The sequence below is a fragment of the Falco biarmicus genome, chromosome 5 (assembly GCF_023638135.1).
Source record: "Falco biarmicus isolate bFalBia1 chromosome 5, bFalBia1.pri, whole genome shotgun sequence".
NCBI lineage: Eukaryota > Metazoa > Chordata > Aves > Falconiformes > Falconidae > Falco > Falco biarmicus.
In genome coordinates this window covers 70,191,042-70,213,406 of record NC_079292.1, presented here as the reverse complement: position 1 = coordinate 70,213,406, position 22,365 = coordinate 70,191,042, and the positions used below count along the sequence as shown (strand labels likewise).

Sequence of the window (22,365 nt, the reverse complement as noted above, 5' to 3'; positions counted from 1 at the left end):
GCTAAAAGCCTTCAAATGTGTGGGAAAGGGCACAGAGCACTTCTGCAACGATTCAGCAGAAAACAGGGGCATGGGCCCAAGACCTTCTCCTCTGGACGGGCTGCCACCAAGCTCGCCTCCTCCACAAAGGTAACCCACATAAAAACCTGGCAAAGCTGCCCCAAATTTGGTGAAAACACTTCCCAAAAGCAGGCTTGAGTGGGTGGGGAGCAGGCTGTTTCCCACGTCAGCAGCCATCACTCCCTGGTCCAACCCCTTGGCTTCCCCATCACCCAGGGGCAGGTATCACCATCAGTTTGCAGTGCTCCCCAGGGAGGATACCCTCAAGGGACATCGGTGAGCTGCTGCCTGCAGCTTTTGCCTCCCCAGGGCTTCAGTTTCCCTGTGCATGATCAGGGACCATGCGTAAAATTTCAGGCCACACAGTGACTTATGGATACCCCTGAAGTCCTGGATTTCAGCTTCCGTGGTGGCATGGGCAGAGCCTCTTATCTCCAAGCCCCTGCAGCTGTCACACCTCTGCAAGCCGTCCATGCTACATCACTGATGTCCGGACCACCCCACAGACTCTGCACACACACAAGAGCTTGGATGCCCTCACGGGAAGTTCAAGTGACATATTTTCATAGTAGAAAACACCTCCCAAACAACACCCCCAGCATCCTCCACAGGCCACCCAAGGCCTCTATTAGCAACAAACCCTAAGATATCCTTAAAAATATTTTTTTAAAGCAGAAATACACTAGAAGTATATGAATACCATGTACTATACCGTGGATCAGCACAGGCTCCACAATCCCTCACTTGTTGCCCAACAAAAACATACTGCGCCCCAGGCCTAGGGGGAAACCTTCTGGAACAAGAAGGCAGTTTAGCACCATGGCACATTTGCTCCTCTGCCTTTTGGAGAGGTCACCAACCAGGTGACAGCTGTGTTTTGCAAAGGAGGCTGCCACCTCATTTCCCTTTGACCACCACGTTTCACATGAGTTTATTTATCTGCAGGCAACACTGCTGCTTTCCAGAGCTCACAGGTTCAGTTTATAGCCTGATGAGAGCCTACCTACCCAGTTCTCCATGGCAACACTTCCTTCGGAAAGAAAGGCAGCTATTGCATCTCACCTACCTGGAATTTCTACCCCAAGTATCATCATCTTCCACCAGAAAGCCCTACTGATGTAGCAGGGCCTTATTAAAAAGCTCAAACCAGGCATACAAAATACATTGCATTCTGCTGACTTCCATTTAAAACTGTTCAGAAAAATGTATTTTCTCCTACAGCATACAGAACCTGAAACACCATGGTTTTGTCAGCACATGGGAAAGACTAGAAACAAAAATGAAGTCTATATCAAAAATTAAATACAAAACCTGCTTAAACCCAAGTTCCTTTTTATTTTCTAAATCACTGTAGTGTTAATAAACTAAATCAAACCTTTATATCAAAGAAAACATTACAAAAATATATGGGGCCTGACTTTCTCTCTCCTTGCTCCAGCATAAATCATACAAAAATCAATTAAAGAAAACAGAACTGTACAGGTGTAAAATGGGGTTAGTTAACAAGATGTAATTCCCAGTATTTCATGCTGCTGCTCTCATAAATTGACATCATCATACCCACATCAAGTTCTGCTCTCATTTGCACCAAAGGAAATCTGTAATAACTGACAGCAAATACTGCCCTTGTTGATTACATAAAGTGGTTGTAAATGAATAAAATTGACAGGTAGTACAAATACAACAGCAATTTCACAGTAATGGCAGACAATTCACAGATATACTATACTACATATACCAAGGATATCTCAGCTTTTGATCAATATCTTACAATTTTAGTTCTATGTCTGGAAACACAAACACAATCCCTTCTGCATAACACTCACTCACATGGCATCTGAGCATGAGTCTTCCTATCAATAATTTCATGTGGCCATACTCCACCTTCACTGTTTACATTTATCCATATAACAAAATAACTAGAAGCTAGAACATTTACAACAGCCTAATGGAATTAGACACGAGATACCCCTGACTTCCAGCCTATTCCACAATATTAACTAAAGCTATTTTACAGCACATATTGTTAGTAAAGAGTCTTTGGTTAGCTATGACATACTTTCGAATTTAAAACAAAAATCCTCAAAGACATTGCTAATCAAATGCAAGCCACTAACACCATTTTCCATACGTAATACCTCACCTCTCTGCTTCAAGGCGCATTTCCTCACGCTTTTGCCTCCTGAGTTCTCTGCGGCGTTCAAAGTCATCCATGGTGGGTGTTCAAGCGTTCGGAGCTCTGGAGAGATCCAAATCTAAAGGGGAGATGACCACTTAGATGAGAGAGAAAACACAATGGATGCGTTTAAGCAACTGAGTCCATTTAGTTATGTTTTGTTTTCTTAACTTCACTGCAACTATTTTCATTCTCCATCAAAAAATTATTCCTCAGTATTGTTGAGATAAAGAAGATTAATTAAATGCCTTGTAGGATAAACATAGCCCATGCCTGCGTTTAGTTTCCTAGTTAAAATTAAATCAACATGCTTTAAGTAAGGACTGTATACATCTGCTCGCTGCAGACTAGCTATTTGTAAAGTCACAGGTCTTTTTTACAAACAAAAGCAACAATTCAGCAGGATTTTAACTTCAGGCTTCCAAGTTTCACTGGAAGCAGTAAAAACGCTGCACAACAGATTTTCTTTAGTTAAACAGATAATTAAAAGTTTTGCAAAAGTCTGTCCGTTCCCAACCCCCCTTCAAGAAAAGGGAAAAGAAAGGGAAGAGAAAATGAGAAAAGAAAGAAAAAGTAACAGAGAAAAGAGAGAAAAGGAAAAGAGAAAAGAGAGAAGGAAAGGAGAAAAGAAGGAAAATAAGCCACAGCTTTTCAATACCACCCAGGAGGAGCCAAACTGTGTATAAATCCTGCTCAAAGAACCAAAAGTAGCAGTATTTTTTTTGTAGTTTAATCCATGCATTTTCCCCGTGCCCTACCTTCTTCTTTATGATTTAGTCCATGAAATATTTTCCCCTTTACAGTTCTTCATATACAAAGCCTTTCCAGCCTTGGTTTATATCCTATCAAGCCGAGCATTACAGAATTCCCCTGCAGCCCCCAAACCAAAAATGACTACCAGAAAAGGGAAAGCTGTTCTCTTTTTGTCCCTGCTTTGTTTACAGAGCTGTCAGTGGTTAGTTAAACTCTGCCTGGAATCTGGCATTTAAGGCCTGCTCTAAGATTGCTTCCTGTGCAGGGCTGGAGGCCTCAGCTTCCTCTGCAATTCTAGCCTAGGCGCTGCACTCGGAGGATTTCCACCCCCCCCACGTCCCCCCCAAAAAACATTTTCCAGCCCATTAGTACAAGACCAGCCATTGACTCCACAGAGAAAGCCAGCGTCCAGATGCAGACTAAAATTTTCAAAGGTGGCTTATGGACTGCAGTTTAAGGGAAACAAAGCCAAGGTGCATTTGTAAACTATTTGAAGTGCCCCGTTTGCAGATGTAGATCTGCCCTGTGGCTTTATATTCCTGTCCACTGGTGCAGCATCCAAGCACCCTCCCCATAAAATCATTGGCAATAGCAAAGCCTCTCATGACTTAAGGGTATCTGTGGCTTTTTCTGCCCCCTTTTTTGGTTTAAAACACTGCTGAAGGCAAGGGTTTTGTGAAGGTTATTTTATTAGTTTACTTTTTCCTGGGGGTGTTTTTCTTTCTGATTTGTTCCTGGATTGAGGGATTTAAAACTTTGTTGTTGTGAATTTCTTCATGTTTGGCTGGCTGGGGTTGTTTTGTGGAGGTTCAAAGGAAACATTAATTTTGCAAATCTGATAGTGACTTTATAATTGCTGCTGCTTTTTTTTTAATGCACAAATCGACAATTATATAAAAAGCAAGTTGTAACAAGACATTTTTTCAAATCTTTTGTTTATTTACTCTTACCACCATGTAAGAAGGACACAGAACAGCAAATCTGCTGGTTTCTCCCGAGAAATGTTTTCATCTCAGCCCACGTGTACAGCTAAATCCTGCACCAGTTCCTTTGCTAGAGAGCTCATGAGTTGCAGGACTGATGTGGTTCCCCCCTGGCTGGGAGATGAATATCAAAGGAGGAATGGTAGACTACACGGAGCAAATCTGAAGCAGCATGCTGGGTTTCTGTGCATAGAGGGCAGATGATGGAGTCCACAGGAACCAAGACTGCAACAGGCAGCAGCATTTAATTTGTAGAGTACGGTCATCATCAGGAATTTAAAATATAAAGCGCTGATTGTTAGACTGACACCTCTTGTGCTAGAACTGAGAATCCCAGTTTTTTTCCACCCTTTACCTCCCCAAAGTATCCATGCTTTGACACCTGATTTATTTGCACCTTCATGACTTCTCCCCCAGCCAGGTGCATCCCACTCTCCACCTCTCCTGACTAAGGCTCACTCCCTTCTCTTCCTGCAGCTCCATACTCTGTGCACTCACATTTCCCCCATCGCCTCCCCAAATGTCCCAGCCAGTACCTCCACCCCTTCCCTTTCTACATGGACCTCAGCACCATCACTCATCCTCAAAAGCTCAAGCTGTCTTCCTCATGAGGAAAGCTGAGGAGCATAACAACAACCACCCAAACTATTTCTGTTCTTCCTCTCCTCTTTCCTTCCCAGGAACACAGAGGAGATTGCACAGCAGTCACGAGGAGTTCCCTGCTGCAGCAACCTTCCTCCATCTACAGGGTGCTTTTCTGTTGTTTGATGAAGATCAGATGGATGGACTTCTTGGGAGAATGTCTAGGGTTTATTATAGTATCTCCTCTTGAAGGACTGAGGTCCAGCCACTTCATGGCACTCAGATGACTTGCAAGCCAAATCACTTTTTTTTAAAAATGAGGAAGGCACTTGGGAAGTGGAGTTCAGGTCAACCATACAACTTTTAGTTAACAAAGCCGTATCAGGTCCTCTTGAAGAATTCAGTGCTGTTCACTGTCTTCTCATAAATGACTTATCTTTCAGCCTCTAAAAACTACTAGGCAATAACTTCATGTATGTCTCTAAAATAGCTTCTTATTTCCACAAAAAATATAAAATCAGAGTTCTCAGAGAATTCTTGCCTCTCAGAAGATTTAAAAATCGCTTTGCTTATAGATGAAGGTACCAATTATTTGAAGTATTTTCTACAAACCATTTTCAGGAACATGCACATTTTGATGCTTCTCTCTTTAAAATAAAAATTGTTCATGAGTGAAAACATCCTGAGATAAAACGTAACACTCCATCCAGCTCCACTCCAGGGCCTGCCTTCAGAGCCATGTGTGAAAATGTCTTACTGTGTGACCTTCCCAGGTGTGCAAAGCGATTTTATTTTTATTTTTTTACTTGCTGATTGCTTTTTTTTTCCCCCTGTTACACATTTTTAATAATTTGGTGTCAGACAAAAGAAGTTTCACTTTTCTGAAAAGAGGGAAATTGTCCCTTGGAAAACTGCTTCAAATCAAAAGTAATGTTCCATTCAACCACAGGGGGAAAATGAAAAGCTCTTTGGTTTTAATTTAAATATAAAAATTTTGGTTTGCAAAGTACAATGGAAAATGTTTTGATATCTCAGTTTTTTTCTCCAAATTATTTCCAGGTATGTTTTGCACCTAATTCAACCAGAAGTCATCAATAAATTTTAAAGAAGCAGAATTATTTTTTTCTTTTTGCGAATAGAAGTAGATCTCTGAAACTATTTGACCAGCACCATTCCCCTGACATCCAACACACATATGCAAATTACTGGAATATGGACTAGTTTTACACTGTGAAAGGGTGGACTATAAAAATTAATATTTTGTTGCTTCTATCTCAAAACAAGACCCTCAGCGTCTTTTCAACATTTACATAACTGAAATAATACTGAAAAAATCTGAAGTGAACTCTCAGGAGTTTTCCACCACCAGACTCAGAAGAGGGACCTAGGGAAAAATTGTACAGAGATCTTTGACCTTATTTCTTGTTTTGGTTTGTTTTTTTTTTTTTTAAATACCTCTCAGAATCTACTGAGGATAATTCTTGCTCAGACCCTTAGATTTTCCACAGCCTCACATACAAGTGTCTTCTCAGGGTCCCTATCTCTTTTGATTCTGAGACTGAACCTTTAGATAATGTGATCTCTGATGAACCCTGTGGTGTTCCTGAAGACATGCTAAGACTAAGAGATTGATAAGCAAAGTAATTTACCTATATTTACCAGCAAAGTATGTGCCCTGCAAATACCATCTCCTCACAAAAACACTTTTCATTTAAAAAGCAGTACTAGACTCTCCCTCTCCTTTTCATCTCTGCACTTCGCGTAATGTCATTGATCTTCAGTTGACTATGTTTATTGCTAAAATTTGTTGCATTTTTCATTGTCTTGCTAAAAACTGCTTCCTTCAAGGACAGTCATATTTAATCCCTCCTGATACAAAACACACACATGCTAATCCCACTTCCCTTTATGCCTCATCCCATGACAGAGTTTAAAATTTTGTCTTCTTTCGGCTTTCATCAAGGTAAAATCAGAAGAATGCACAGTAATTGTAAATATATGACAAAGTATTTTAATAGCAATTAATGGGAATATGCTCTTTGAAAGCAAACAATAAATTGGCTAGGTAGAAATACACACACAACCACATACCAGTATAATTCCAGCATGGAGAGCAAAATAACTTCCTGATCTGGGTCAGATTTAAGACTGTCCTCACCCTATTCCCAGCACTGATTTCAGAGACAACTCAGCACTTGGGGGACCTTAAAAACAGATGAGCTAGACTTGGTAACAAGCAAATGAAAATGCAAACTTCTGCTCAGGTCTTTAACAAACTGAAATGTCTGTGTTTCAGGACCTGCCAGTCACCTTTCCATTACACTGAATGAGTTCCCAGTCTGCAATGTTTATGCTGAGCCACTGCACCAGCTTCAACTTGGTTGAGCCAATAAACTTCAGGCCAAAGCATATTCCCTAATATAGTATGGCTGTTTATATTGCACAGGGCTTTATGCTGGCCATGTCTGGTGACAGCATGGTGCAAGCACATGCCATCTTGCATCCCTCCCAGTACAGTGAAACAATTGCAAATTTCCTCCTGGTGACCTTCAGGCCCAAAAAGGCTGAAGGTCATGCCTGTTTCCTTAACACAGGATCGCTCACTGCTCCAGTGTTATGAATGCCCAGGGTAAGCTTCACACAGACAACTGCTAGGCAGATTGCAAGCTGTGATGACTGTCCATGCAGATCCATCAGAGCTCTTGCCAGACCCCCTCTCAGCAGTTTGACCCACTCTTCATTAAAGAATGAGGGCAGAAAATAGCTTCATTCACCTGAAGGTGAGAGCAAGGGGATTTGGCTTTCAATTTCTTTGGAATACGACAGATTTTCTGCTAAATTTCCCTTCTTATCTAAAGACATCTGCATGCACTGTATACTAGGTACCTTCCCTTCCTTCCTTAGCCCAACAAGCCTCTCACACTGGTCAACTGAAATGGGGTTACCAACAGAGACACATCCTGCACGCTGTAGGACCCCAGTTCTGTGGGAGCTGGTAGAAATTTTGGGACCTACAGGAAGCACAGAAAAAATGTGGTGGACTGAGCCTGACTGGATGCCAGGTGCCCACCAAAGCCACATTATCGCTGCCCTTCCTCAGCTGAACAGGGAAGAGAAAATACAAATACAACTTAAGGCTTTAGGGTCCAGCCAAGGACAGGGAGAGATTATTCACCAATTACCATCACAGGTGTCCTGGTTTCAGCTGGGATAGAGTTAGTTTTCTCAGTAGTAGCTGGTGCAGTGCTGTCTTTTGGCTCTGATGTGAGAACAATGTTGATAGGACACTGATATTTGTAGTTGTTGCTGGGTGATGTTTATACTAAGTCAAGGAATTTTCAGTTTCTTGGGCCCTGCCAGCAAGAGGGCTGGAGGGGCACAAGAGATTGGGAAGGGACACAGCCAGGACAGGTGACTCAAAGTAGCCAAAGAAGTATTCCATACCATATGATGTCATGCTGAGTATATAAACTGGGGGAAGGAGCAGGAGGGGGAGGACATCCAACATCATGGCATTTGTCTTCCCAAGTAACCATTACGCATGATGGAGCCCTGCTTTCCTGGAGATGGCGGAACACCTGCCTGCCCATGGGAAGTAGTGAATTCCTTGCTTTGCTTTGCTTATGTTCGTGGCTTTTGCTTTATCTATTAAATTGTTCTTATCTCAACCTTTGAGTTTTACATTCCTTTCTGATTCTCCTCCCCATCCCTCTCTGGGTGAGAGGGAGTGAGCAAGCGGCTACGTGGTGCTTGGTTGCCAGCCAGGGTTAAACCACGACAACAGGCAAAACAGACTCTACTTGGGGAACTTAGTCTCATTCATTACCAATCAAATCAAAGTAGGATAATTAGAAATAAAACCAAATCTTAAAACACCTTCCCCACCTTAACTTTACTCCCAAGTTCTCTACTCCTTCCCTGCAGTGGCATAGAGGGACATGGAATGGGGGTTACAGTCAGATCATCACACGTTGTCTCTGCTGCTCCTTCCTTTTCAGAGGGAGGACGACTCACACTCTTCCCCTGCTCCAGCATGGGACCCTTCCATGCAATGAAGTTCTTCAGGAACAGACTGCTCCAGTGTGGGTCCCCTGCAGGGCCACAAGTCCTGCCAGCATGCCTGCTCCAGCCTGGGCCCCTCTCTCATCAGAGGTCCACAGGTCCTGCCAGGAACCTGCCCCAGCACAGGCTTCCCATGGGCTCACAGCCTCCTTCAGGCATCCACGTGCTCCAGTGCAGGGTCCTCCACAGGCTGCAGGTGGATATTTGTTCCACTGTTAACCTCTGTGGGCTGCAGGGGCACAGCCTGCCTCACCATGTCTTCACCACAGGCTGCAGGAGAATCTCTGCTGTGGCACCTGGAGTACCTCCTGCCTCCTTCTGCACTGACCTGGGTGTCTGCAGAGTTGTTGCTCTCACACGTTCTCACTCCTCTCACACGTTCTCACTCCTCTCTCCAGCTGCAGTTATTCTTGCCCAGACACATTTTGTTTCCCCCCTTCCTAAACACATTATCACAGAGATGCTACCACCATCACCGGTGGGCTCAGCCTTGGCCAGCAGTGGGTCCATCTTGGAGCTGGTTGGTACTGGCTTTATCGGATATAGGGGAAGCTTCCAGTAGTTTCTCACAGAAGCCACCCCTGCAGTCCCCTCACTACTAAAAACCTTGCCACACAAACCAAATACAGTAGTAAAAAGGACAATATCAGGTTTCTTCATGAAAAAAAACCCATGACCTTAGCCTTTCCCTCCCTTTTTGTCCTCCCTTCCTTATCCCAAGAAGCAGGAGGCAGGCACAGTGCAAAGAGAAACTGCTTCAGAATTTCCAGAAGAACTCAAGTAACCCAGGGCAGAACAGGGAGGCCAATGAGATACCATGGCCCAGAGCCTAGCATTCAGGGTGAACCCAGCAACTGGGGATACTCCTGCTTGGTTCCACACCTCTGATTTACTTTGTGGCCTTAGGGACTGAGCCTTAGTCAGTTTTGTGCCTCTTAGTCCTTATGTTATCTCCACCAGTTGCAAATTCTTCTCACTGTGCATTTACAGATGGCTAAAACACAACCAGGCCCCAAGTTCAGCCCTGCCCTCTAGATAAAACAGTAACATCAATGCTAAAAAAGCCAAATCCTAAAAATAGAAATGTCTGCTGCAGAGAAGGGCTGAAAGGTGATAAAGGGAAATTCTTTCTGACCCTTTCCTACAGAGGGGTAGTAAAGGAATGGCTTCCAAGTCTACATGCGTGCAGATGGACCTCCGACTTACGACCGGTCCTCACTGCAGGATCAGATGGTAACACAAGATCTAAGTTTTTCTGTCATTGTCCACTTTTTTTCTTTAAATACTCCCACAAAAAGGATCAAATGTCTCATTAAAGCTTGACATAAACTGAGACTGCAAGCAGCTTTGTGAGTTGTACCCTATTAATCCAAGTGTGCCATTTTCCCATCTGTCTCCACTTCAGTTGTTCCAAAACCCTGGTGTAGAGGTGTGGACCTTTCAAGTCAGTAAAGGACCGGTCAGTGAGAAGCATAAAGAATATTTTGCTTGAGCTGGCTACATACCATGACATCCACTGTATCCCAAGGACTACCACTGCCTTTTCTTTCTACCTCCTCCACCACAGGAATGAAAACAGAACCTCTTCGTTGTCCTTTGCAGATGACAGCAGCTCAGCTAGCATCACTCATTGTCTAAGCTTGACTTGTTTAATCTGGCACCCATGAAATGCAGGTATGGCAAGCATTCTACTGCAATATCAGAAGAATTACAGTTCCTTAATCTATCTTCAGTCAAAACAAATAAATCTGTTTTCTATGAAAATCTGTCAGAAAACATTGGAAATTATTTTTCCCACTCCCCTTTAAACTCTGCATTAGAAGCATTCAGTGCCACTCAGGTCTTTCAGAAACAGGCACAATTTCATTGAAGTCAAAAGGTGGAGTTCAATAGATTGATTTTTCCTTTTTCACACCTCATGCATGCTCTTTCTTCATTCCAACATGTTGGATATTGCTGGCAATCATATATCACCAATAGTAAAGCTTGCATTTAAAGAGGTTCTTTGCTCTATAAATTCATTTTTAAGGCTCCTTTCATGTAAAACCACATCTGCAGTTGTTACTGTAAACTTGGCCAAGTGTTCATGTTGACTGCAGATAATGAACTTATGTATATGTGTGTGTATGTGTGTATATATATATGTATACACACACGCAGTGGTATCAAGCAGCTTTACTCCTTCCCAAACAGAATAGCTTATTTGGGACTTGAGGCAAAATAAATGTATTGGGTCATGTGAACACACAGTTTTATTCCAACCTAGCCTGTACCTTGCTTTATCTGATCATGCTTCTTAGGACTTCCAAGGAAAATTCATCAATGGCAAACCAGCTGTGTTCAATTCATACTTAGGATGAGAAAATCAAACTTTGGAGATTTTTCAAAGTCCCAGTTTCTATTCACAGAACATTCCATTTCCATCTACACGGGTATGTACCAACCACTGACTCTATGAGAAGGAGGCAGAGAATTACCTAGAATTTCGACAACTAAGTAAAAGAAAACATCTGTTAAAATCTCTGCTTGTGGCATAAGGTACATTCTCCACCTCATCTTTCACAGGAGTAAAAAAATCTTATGTGCATTGGTGGGACATTTTAAAATCTGATTAATGTATTAGTTAACATCTCTGTGGCATCCTGAGCAAAACTATGCAGTCATTATGTAGAACAGAGATTCCCAGTTGGTGCCGTGAAGACTCTTGATGGCCCACAGGACCACACCATGGCCCAGGCCCTTGATTCAAATCGGTGCTGAACAGGTTTCACCCACCCTTGCTACAGCATCGGTTACCACAAGTGAGTGCCCCATATGTTCTTGCAGGTGCCAGGCTCTGTGTCAGCTCCTGCTGCTGCAGAGTGAACCACATGAAAGTGCTGACAGGGACCTTTTTATAGGACATTGTCCCTGCCACAGAGTTCAGTCCTTGGATTTGCAACTAAAAGATCCATAGCTTTAAACAGCTGCTCAGGTCCCCCTTTCATATCCATTATCTAATTCAGCACTGGGGAAGGAGCATTAGAGTTCTCCACCATTCCAGGGGTGTGCAAACATCTAGTGTGCTGCTGCTAGCACTGCAATACATTTCTAAGCATGCAGCAGTAGGACCTATCGTCTCAGAGCCAGTCAGTTGCAATGGAAAGTCCCCATTTGTCTTTATTCCCTTGGGCAGGGTGAGTGTGGGTATGCCATTTCCACTCCTCCCACTTCCTTCCTCATCGTTCTCCTACTGCACACTGACACAAGGGCCAGGCAGAGCTTTCTCTTGACATTTGGATTTGCATACACTGGTCCCACCCCTGATCTCTGTGACATTTGTCTATCATTTCCCATTAGCAGACAAAGGAAGAAACAAGACATAGCTGGAAGCTGCTGGCACAGCCACTGGTTCTCATGTTAGAAGGATTGACCCTTGACTCTCCCATTCAAGTGTCATCTGAAGCATTTCAAATATGTTGTCCCTAAAGATCAGAAGATACTGAAATATTATTGATATACAGACTAGAATTCAAATCCTGGTCCTGTTGGAATCTCTGGCAGACTTCCCAGAGACTTCAATCAGGACTGGATTCCACCCTCACAGGCCAAATTTATCTAATACACAGTACAAAAGATCAGTGAGCATACCCTGCATGTCAGAAATTGGTGTGAGCCAATATAGGCTGCTTTGTCTTCTCCTACCTTTGTGCATACACAGACAAAGGCTGAATTTCTTTTACTTTTGCGAAACAAATCCTTTTTACCCATACCGTTATCACTGAGGAAATACTTTGCCTTTGCTGCAGATACAAAGGGCAGGTGAAAATTGCATTGCCCTTTACTACCATTTAATCATAAGTGAGGATATCCCAGGTAATGACAATGAGGCCTCCATCTCAAAGTACAAAACACACTGAAATCAAAGGCATTTTATAGTCCACAAACCAGCTTGTAAAAGTGCTTAGTCCCAAAATGAGCTCTGACTTGCATTCACTTTTTCTCTGCATTCAAACACTGGGAAGCAGGCTCATGGAATATCATGCACTATTGCCCTTGTCTTTTATCTGCTTCTACCCATGAAGACCTTCAGCTTCACCATGTTAATCTAATCACAAGAATGCCTACATCACACATTTAGTCCTCCTGCGCGCTTTGTCACAAATCTGTGGCCTGACTGTTGAAACTTGTGGCAGTGTCCCAGATGTTGGTCAACTTCATCTCCCACTGAAATCTCTAAGTGCTGAAAACAAATGCCCATGCCACCACCTTCCAGTCAGGAGCAATTTGTTTCTTAATAATAGGAAAGAACAAACATCAGCAAGAAACAGGTATGGTCCAGGTCAGGTGACCAAGACATCCTAAAGAGGAGAATGCATTTCTTCTTGCCCTATAAATGGCAATGCCAATGCCAATTTCCCATTGGTTTCTAGTGGAAAAAAATCAGAGCATGGGAAAGAATACCACACAGGCAGAAGAAGCTGCCACACCTGTGGAAAAGCCAGTCTTCAGTTTCTGGACAACAGAGATAAAACCACCACATTGTATCCATTCAGTTTGTGCCTTTGAAGGTATAGGGAAAAGGAAAAATGACTCTTCTTGTCAATACTCTCTGATCCAACTTCACATCCGCTGCGGAGGGAGACTCACACTAGGTCAGCTGGCAGATGTCACAGATGCACTGCATGCCCTGATCCTGCAAGCTGCCTCCTCTCTGAGAGAAACAGCGTAGCTGCGAGTGTGCCCAGTGGAGTGTGCGTCAGGACAGACATGTAGTGACACATGTCAGCAAGGACAGCAGCTGTCTGAGAGAGGGGCAGAGCCTGACTCCGAACTGGAGCTAGGTGCAGTGGAGGTGCAATCCGGGACAGAAATGCCCACAGGAGCTGATGACCATGCACTGAGTGCTAATCACCATGATGCTGTTAGTCTCTTTTCAATGTGCAAAGCCACAATCATCCCACACAGCAAGGTACCACCACAGTGGTGTGAAGCAGGACAAGCCACAGGAACAGAAAGTATGCTGGGAGCTCTTGCCTAGTGGAGTTAATCACCCGATGATGTAGGCAGGGATAACACAAGACAAGGCAGTTTGGTGTACATCATAACAAGCAGAGGCTCACATTGAGAATGGCAGTCACAGCTCTGGCAATAGGTAGAGGGTCTGGGCTAGGAGAAGGGCAGGCATCAGGCAGGGAAGATGTTGCTCTGTCCAAGTGCAGGAGCATTTCTTCTGCAGCACAACTGGCAAGGAAGCTAGAAGCAGCAATGCAGCCCTCTATACTTTCCTCCCCTGTCCACTAGGGAGAAGGGTTTCCCCCTCCAGGCAAGGAGATGATCAAAGATGGGAAGTATCTGCCTCTCTGCCTTCTATTACTCTGCTCCCGTCATTTGGTGCTCCCCTCTTTTCCTACTCTTGCACTATCACATTGACCTTCATTGTTCACATGCAATATTTCAGCCAGTTGTCTGAATTTATTTGTGTCCAGGTAGATTTTATGAATGTTTTATCACTCTATTCAAACTCTTTCTCTGCATCTCTCAGGTCTTGAATTAAAAACCTAAGGTAATGCCATTAAAAATAGTAAAATGTTCAAGCAAGTCTAAGGTAAGGTTCCAACAGCAATATTCACTCAGCCAGACTTCAAACTCCACATGTTTTCTGGAACGCATTTCAAAATACAAAATCATGATATATTAAGCTACATAGTTAGTCATAAAAAAGTAATAGAAAATAATATGAAGATACAATGCAGCCAGCTTACTGTGGCTTCGCTTTTGTATTTTCAACTCTCTTTCTTTTCCTGTTAAAACATACAGCCCTAGTATCCAGCCTTGCCTAGTGCTGGGCTTCATAAACTCCAATGAGAGTTGAGGGGTCTCTCTTGCTTGCTCTATTGAACCAGCAATAAGTAACAATACCCAGTTTTAATCGTCATCCCTTAATTTTTAAAGAAAAAAGAAATACTATAAAAAACCACCCCTGAAGTACTTTGGTTTGCAGATCTTACTAGTTGTACCCTAAAAGTCACTAAGTATTTTGAATCCAACCTGTTACTCAGAAGAAACAAATTGTATCTTTTCAAGTCTTGCCTCTCGGCTCTTGAACCTTAATTAACTCATCTTTCCTCTCAGTACCTGTAGGATTACTGTGCACAGACACAGTGCATGTCACCACGATAGACACACTGCAGCTGAAAGTCCAGTTACTCCATGGCAGAGCATCATGGAAATTTGTGGAATTCCACCAGGAATGGATCAAGCTGCAGAAATTTATACTGGACTTTTCCAGCTCACACTTTTAAAGTCATATTTAAGTCATATTTACAAATTAAACCCAGATTGTTTCCTGTCAAGTAGCTATAACAATTTATTTGTAATGAACAGCAATTCCGTGTCATTTTGCTTGAAAATTGAAGCATGAGGTCAGTGCCAGCTTTAAGGAGGTGAAGCAGGACAACAAAAATGCAAAGCCTTTCAACAGGACAGCTCAAACAAGGTACTGCAAAATAGATGCCCCTTAAACCATTTGCCATATTTGAAGTTTATATCATAGACCCCCTTCCTGCTGAGTTTAGCTGAAAGCAAGGAAACACTAACAGAACAGTGTCACCAAAACAGAAGATCAAAAGAAAAAAAAGCAGTGAGGCTTTGTTACAACAAAAAAACTGATGGGCAAGATGGCACATTCACATGCTGTGCATGAGCCAGCATAAAACCTGACACAGCAAGATTACGGTATTGCCAACTCTCTTCATGAGCTCAGTGAAGCTGTTAAATAATCTTGACAATAATCTGACTGCTATCTAGACATTCAGGCACAAATACTTACTGCCAGCAAACACCACAACAGCAATGCATCAGTACGGTACATCAGTAATGTTGTATGTGACTGTACGCTGCTTCCCTGCATGGGAACAGCATCGTCACAGCTTCCAACAAAGTCAAATGAATGAGACAGGTGAGGCCTGAGAGTCTCCTGTGCACTTAAATACTGAGAGCACACAGACAGACATACTTTGTATTAACTCAACAAAGGAAAGTTACACTTGAGCACTGTATCAAGACAATACATTTTACAGTTGTTGTTTAATTTTTTTTAGGAACAGTGTCTCAGACAATGTCTGCATGGTCCAGAAAAGAAAATGTTTAATTTTCCTTCCAAAAATAAGTTGAAAAAAAATTAAATCTCTGTAATATGCATTATCTGCTACCTTTCCTTAATTCCTCTCCATAAAGATCCAAAACCCCTATGAGGTTTCCTCCAGTCTCCCTTGCTGCCATGTTAGGTCCACCAGCTCAGAATGAGACACAGAGCACGTACAGCTGGTCAAAGTCCAAGTTCTGGGCACCAAAGGCACATGAAGCACATTTTTCACACTCAACCAGCAGAACAGGATTGTATGTGTACAAAGCATTGGCCAAGACCAGAAACACAAAGGTGGAAGGGGAGAGAAGGGAGAACAACTTCCAAACTGTTTGTAAATGCTCTACAAATAGGAAAGCAGCCTATGTTTACTAAGCAAATTGTTCTCCATAACTCAGTCACTTCATCTTTAGTTATGGGCTAGCTGGAAAAAAATAAATACTGAACTCAGCCCTCAAATCTTATGCCTTCTTCAAAATGAAGAAAGCAGAAATAATTGCACTACTTAAGGCTGGCATATGTGCACTGAGGCCTTCTAAAAGTGGGTGCTTCAGAACTCACCAGATCCGATGGCTCTACAGGAGTGAAGTACAACTATAGAGATAATCTCTGCAAGGATACCATGTTAAATGTGGAAAAAAATGTTAAGGCGGCAAGGGAACAGAGGCAAGAATGGAAAAAGAGGTCTGAAGAAAGAAACAGACTTTGGAAAAGATGTACAAAGATGGATCAAACTAAAATCCCAGACCATAATGCTTGCAAACTTGGAGAATTTTTACAATCTATACCCCAGATAAAAATCTTGAAAATAACTTACACCCTTAAGGTGAACAAATAAAATAAAAGCCAGATCTGAAATTCATAAATAAACATAAGTAAACTAGGCAGATTTTTCAGTGCGTACCTGGACCAAATAAAACATTTACACCTTGTAAATACTGACAAGTGTCACTTCAGATATTATTAAAGGATTCCCTAAATATAAAAGACAGGTTGGTCTGCAGTTAAATCTTTTCTCCTTTGCTTTTCCAATACTGAGAGTAATTGAAAACAGAAGGCATGTTTCTTGATGTAGCCTAACTTTTTAGGAACAGAAAGTATAAATGCTACTTATACAGCTGACGCTGCACTTCAGGTTTGCACTCAGTTGTACCCATATAACTTCACACAAAGCCAGGTGAAAAACAAAAGCATGAACACTTACAGTCATATAAAATACACGTGTAATATACCCTAGAGCACCTATTAAGTGAAAACATTTGCAAGACACCTAAAAAAAAATCCACATAAAGGTGGCACCAGTTCTTCTCCTGGCCAAGGAGCGCTGGAGAAGACACAAACTCATTATGTACTTCTTTTAAACAAAATGGTGTCACAAGTGACATTAGAAAGACTGCTCAAAGCAAAGTGCTGTATGGGAAATACATATGATTGTGAGTCTGAGGGATGTGCACATACTTCAAATAGGGCACATATAGGGAATAGATCTGAATTTTTACTGCCTTTGCAACTAAGTCCATATTATTTTGGTATTTACATTAAAAAGGAGACAGAAATATCTTTGGAGATGACTAAGCAGTTTCTTGATTTCTATTAAGTACCAAAAAGCAGTTCTGCCAATTTATTAATATTTAAGTTTCTACAACTTAATATGAACTTGGTTCCAAGAACTACATAGGTCTCCTTAAAGTATGTGTAGCAAGAAGTCAACGCTGTGCCAGCTGGCAGATTAAACAAGCCATTAAAGTAGGCTCCTACTGAATTTAAAGGATTGTTTTTCATCTTTTCCCCTCTCTACTCCTCTACATCCAGATGTATTATTTAGGGAATATTTTCCAGTCCCAGTAAGAAAAGTAAAAGAAATGCCCTTGGCACTTAATGACTTTTTCCTTCGATGTGGTCTCCTGCTGCACTTGGAATTTATTCCATTACTGTATGGCTTGCAATGGTCCAAAAATACCTCTGACTACATGAAAAGATGGGTAAAGTGTGTTTGGGGTAGGTATGGTTCTTCATTCAAAAGCAGGGACAGCTTGAGGTGATTGATCTTGGTGGACGATTTCATTCAGACCATCATTATCCTGGCGCACCACCCCACAAGCCGTGCCCAGCAGCCCCTCGTGCAGGAGAACAGCAGTTACCTGCACAGCACAGCTGAAAAGGGAGCACACCAAGATTAAGGACAAGGCCAACACCAGCCTGAAACAGGCTGGCAGAGAAGCATGTTTCTCTGCAGCCCCTGCAGGTTTTCAGTGATAAGCAAAAACACAAAACCAAGAAAACGTGGCAAAACCCTGTGCCTTCACAGAACAGGGGCCTTCAGCATATAATTTTTCCTTCAGAGGCTCAAATGCTTATTTGAAATTCGTTAAAGCTATCCAAACTTCACAACCTAGCAGTATTCACAGGAAGAATAGTTTAGAATAAACTCTGGTATTAAACCACCTCGGCGTCATCTCTAGCAGTTATACAACAGCATTTCAGATAAAAATGCCCCCTATCATGGTTTTCCAGATAAAAATTCCGAAAGATCAGAGTTGTATCTGCTCCCTGGGGCCATTTCAGACTGACTGGAACTACAGGCAGCTGAAGGAGGAGCACTGCTTTTTGAAATGCCTGGAAAATAATTTCATAAAAATTGAAATAGAAAAAAAACCCCACCACCTAGGCATCCCTCAGTATTTCAGTTGCTGGGTAGTAAAATGAGTTCAGTCCCATAACTTGCTACTGCACTAGAAAACAAAAAGGCCTCAAAACCAAGTATAGGCATGCAGCCAGAGGCTGAGGTGGCCAGCTCTGGAGCTTGACCATGGCTCAGACATCTCCTTCCCCAGGAGCAAGAAGCTCCTCCAGGCTCCTGCTCAGGCCCTGCCTGGTCCCACAGGGTGAGCAGGCCCCTTACCCACAGGCAGGCCCAGCAGCCATCCCGGCCCACACAATGGCCTCAGCATTTGTCTGAGTCTGATTTGCCAAAATTATTGGGGGGGGGGGGGGGGGGGCAAAGCTTCCCTGCCCCCTTCTTGAGGGGCAGTATAATTCTTAATTGTATAAAGCCAAAGTGTAAAAACTCTATTTTGCATGTATTCTTTATTTCTAATACCCGGTATCCATAAGGGGACTCCCTCACTTGGCTAGCAGTCGGAATTCATTAGACCTTTTATGATGATTCGTTCTGTTGTGGAGATATATGATGAATCTCAGATGTTTAAATAGCATATAACAGTGCTCCGTTGACCTTGCTGAGTACAGTTGGAGGGAAAGAAAGGTAATTTTCCTCAAAGAAATGTTAAAAATGTGTCTCCACTATAGCACAGATGCAGAGGATAAAGAAACTCCAGAGAGATTAAAATATTTTAGATTAATTTGGAAGAAGGCCACATTGTGTAAAGCTTAGTTAGTTTGGGCCTTTCCAATTCCACGCCATATAAACAAACCCATTTAAACTGCATTTGTTAGAAGGAATGTTTAAAAAAAAAAAAAATCCCCCAAAGTAGTTGTAACTCAAATGACCTCCAGTTCTGTATTCTCTTCTTACTGCCTAAAGAACAAACATATGTACAATATATTCTAGCCAGAGCTTGTGCAGTTGCTGCATGATTCATACTGCTTGAAAATTAAGTCATTTAAGCAAAGGGTTTCTGGCTCCCTCAAGCAAGGTTTTAAAACCAAAGCAAGGTTAGATCTCGTTGGTTTTGGAGCCAGCTTCCATACTTTGAACAAGACCGTTGCTTATAGGTCTTTTCTTTGGGCTGGGTGGAAGTAAAAGAAAAAAGAAAATTGAAAGGAAGAGATGGAAAGAAAGAAGAGGGAAAAAGAAAAGAACCCATATAATCAGCACAACTATATAAGGAGGAACCTAATGTTCGGTGTGCCACTATCTGGCAGAAGCAAGCCTTTTAATGTTTACTCACTTTCAAGGTCAAATTTTGCTCCTTTCACTTATCCAGAATAGCAGTTTTGCCTGCAGTTTTCCAACAAGACAAGTCACAGAGTGTGGTACTAAATAACCACAAAAAATAAACTGTTGCTGACCGTTATGAGTTAATCAAGTTGAGACACAAAGGAATATGAGGTTAGCAATGAACCAGCCAGAGGGGTAACAGCAGGAAGCTCACAGTGAGTCATTTAGCATGATTAGCATCTACAAAACAGCAAGCACTTAAAGCAAAGGGATTTTTCTTATCATAAACTGTAAATCCCAGAGCAACTCAACACAAGGAATACCCTCCTATCTGGCAAGTGGATGAAGAGAGATCTCCTGCAGTTCCAGGCCTCCTTGAGTTCTTTAAATGGTACCCAAGTATTTGACTATAACTCAGTTACTGCACATTTCTCTGCCCTCAGAGGATGTGAAGCAGCTGGCCCAGCCAAGGACAACATATTGTCTGGTCTCTCTCAAATACCCAAAGGAGCCAACATTATTTCACCAGTGAATGTAACCATCTTGGAGAGAAACATGACAACTCGATTGAAGTTCAGAACAATACAACTGAACAGTTTAAATACAAAATGAGGAAGAATGTAATTTTCATAACAAGTAATGTACTCTCAAAGAACAAAAAGATTAATTTAAACTCTGGGATTTGAGGGCTAGCATCCCTTCTTTTATTGAAGTTATAATGAGATGTTCCGAATATGATATTGCAAGAGGCTGTGATGCTTCTGACATCATGGCTGTAAAATCTAACTGTCATGATGGCTTCTGCTGCTATCATCATTTGACGGCACATCATTTGCTTGCTACAGGTTTAAGTTTTCTATGTGATCTTTTTCCTCTTGATGGTTACTGCACATTAGTGATAAACATGTTCTCCAGCATCTCCTGCAGATTTTTACTTTGATTGCATCTATAGCCAGCCCCATGCTCCCATATTCAGCCTGGCTTTATGAATGGAATGGATACATTAAGCTCTCTTTGGAGATACTCCAGGCTTACAGGAGTATAACCATAACCAGAAAACTGGCCAAGGGGATTTTTACATCAACGAAAAATCAGTTCAGAATGTAGAACTTCTTGTGGCTGGGTTTTGTTCTTAAAATGTCATGTATGGACCTTTGTTTGTTGACATACCACTCTACACATTCATGAAAACAAGATGTTCTCTAGTCACTTAGACTGTGATGGCAAAATATTTTAAATAAATACTTCACATAATTTCAGAAACAGATGCTAGACAGTAAAATTGCATGTTTGTAACAGAAATGGCCAAGACCTATTTATTAATGCTTGGAATTTTTTTATTTTGTGCTTCACATTATCACCAGCAATGCATGAAAAACACAAGGGTTACATCCTAAACTTTCTTTTTGAAATGCATTTATTTGTTAAATTTACTCCAAGTTCATGAGTAGAAGTTAGTATTCTTCAACACGCTCATCTCTGCCCTTTCAGTCATATGTCTGCTACAATTCTATGTTGACATATTTTTAGTTCTCTGCATCTTCAGTACAGTTTGGGTTTGTCTGCTTTACCATCTCACATACTGGATTATATAGAGGCTTCTCTGCTCCATGTAGAAAGACATGCAGGACTCGTGATAATTCCTGCCACGGCCAAAATACCAAGTCATTCGAACTTCCACTTGTCTGAAATAGAAGTTATGGTTTGCTGAGAATTTTCCCACCTTTACATTAGCAGTAGCATCCTTCCTTTGTGAAGTGTCACTTAAAATTTGGAAGGAGCAATCCCATTCACAATGCTTATAGTCCTAAAGTTACTGCATGGCCCCTTAAAAATAAAAATCCAGTTCTGAAAGTTTCCTCTTTCAAGACACTTTCTTTTTCAGTTTAGCATCAGCTTTGATAACCATTAATCTAAGAAAGTTTATAAGATATTCAGCTGAAATTTTGCTTCTCTTGGTAATTCTAGCATCAATGTTGTTCCTCACAGTACTCCTAGTTAGACACTAGTATGCTAATAGCATAACTCCATTCTTAATATTGCCCCTTTCCTGATGAATTTAAATGGAGTATGTCTATTACCTGTACTAACAAATTTTGAAATCTTACTGGCTATTAATCAAGTGTCAGAAGTAAGATTAATTTGATTGCTTAATAAATCACATTGTTTCAGTTTAGTTACATGCTACAGCCAACTTTATGTTGCCTGAGGTAGTCAGTGGATATGTTAAGGTCATACCGATACACAGCGGGGACGCAGATGTACAGTGATGTAAAGTCATCCAAATGGCTTTGCTCAGAACCATTTCAGTTTATGAGTAGGCTTTATGAGCTCTAGTAACAAGGGAACCCCCCAGCTGCGCCTACACAAAGTTCCTCAGGTATGTCAACTCTGTGTTTCCATCCCCCCTAGGCTTCTGGCACCCATCTTACTTGGGTGCTGGACACAGTAGGGAGGCTGCACGCAGCCACCTAGCACCAGAAATGAGTCAAGAGCCAATGCATGACTGCAGACAGCTGGGTCTTGTGTCCCTGCATCTTTATCACAACCAATCTGCTGCCTCAATAAACTGTACTCAGCTAATGCTGATTGTCAGTTTGTTAAAGACTTTGAAGACTTAGTTTGTATGGAATAAACACCCCTAAAAATTCTAGTAAGAAAAAAATAACTGTAGGCAATCGATTAATAAAAATAATTAATTAATTTACATTTTACTTTGAGA

General features: G+C 41.8%; 1 protein-coding gene across 10 annotated transcripts in view; it reads right to left on the bottom strand.

Annotated features, from left to right (window-relative positions):
- Positions 1–22,365, bottom strand: part of CALD1 (caldesmon 1) — a 201,756-nt gene that overhangs the window by 96,905 nt on the left and 82,486 nt on the right. For 8 of the 10 annotated variants that reach the window (XR_008821983.1, XM_056339551.1, XM_056339557.1 and 5 more), the window contains one exon: positions 2,204–2,315. Coding sequence is in view for 9 of the 10 variants with exons in the window: in XM_056339551.1 (XP_056195526.1) it covers positions 2,204–2,274 (71 nt within the window). In the remaining variant the exon portion in view is untranslated. Of the gene's footprint in view, positions 1–2,203; positions 2,334–2,994; positions 3,186–22,365 lie in introns of those variants that run through there. The other 2 variants (XM_056339555.1, XM_056339552.1) reach the window with 2 other exon arrangements.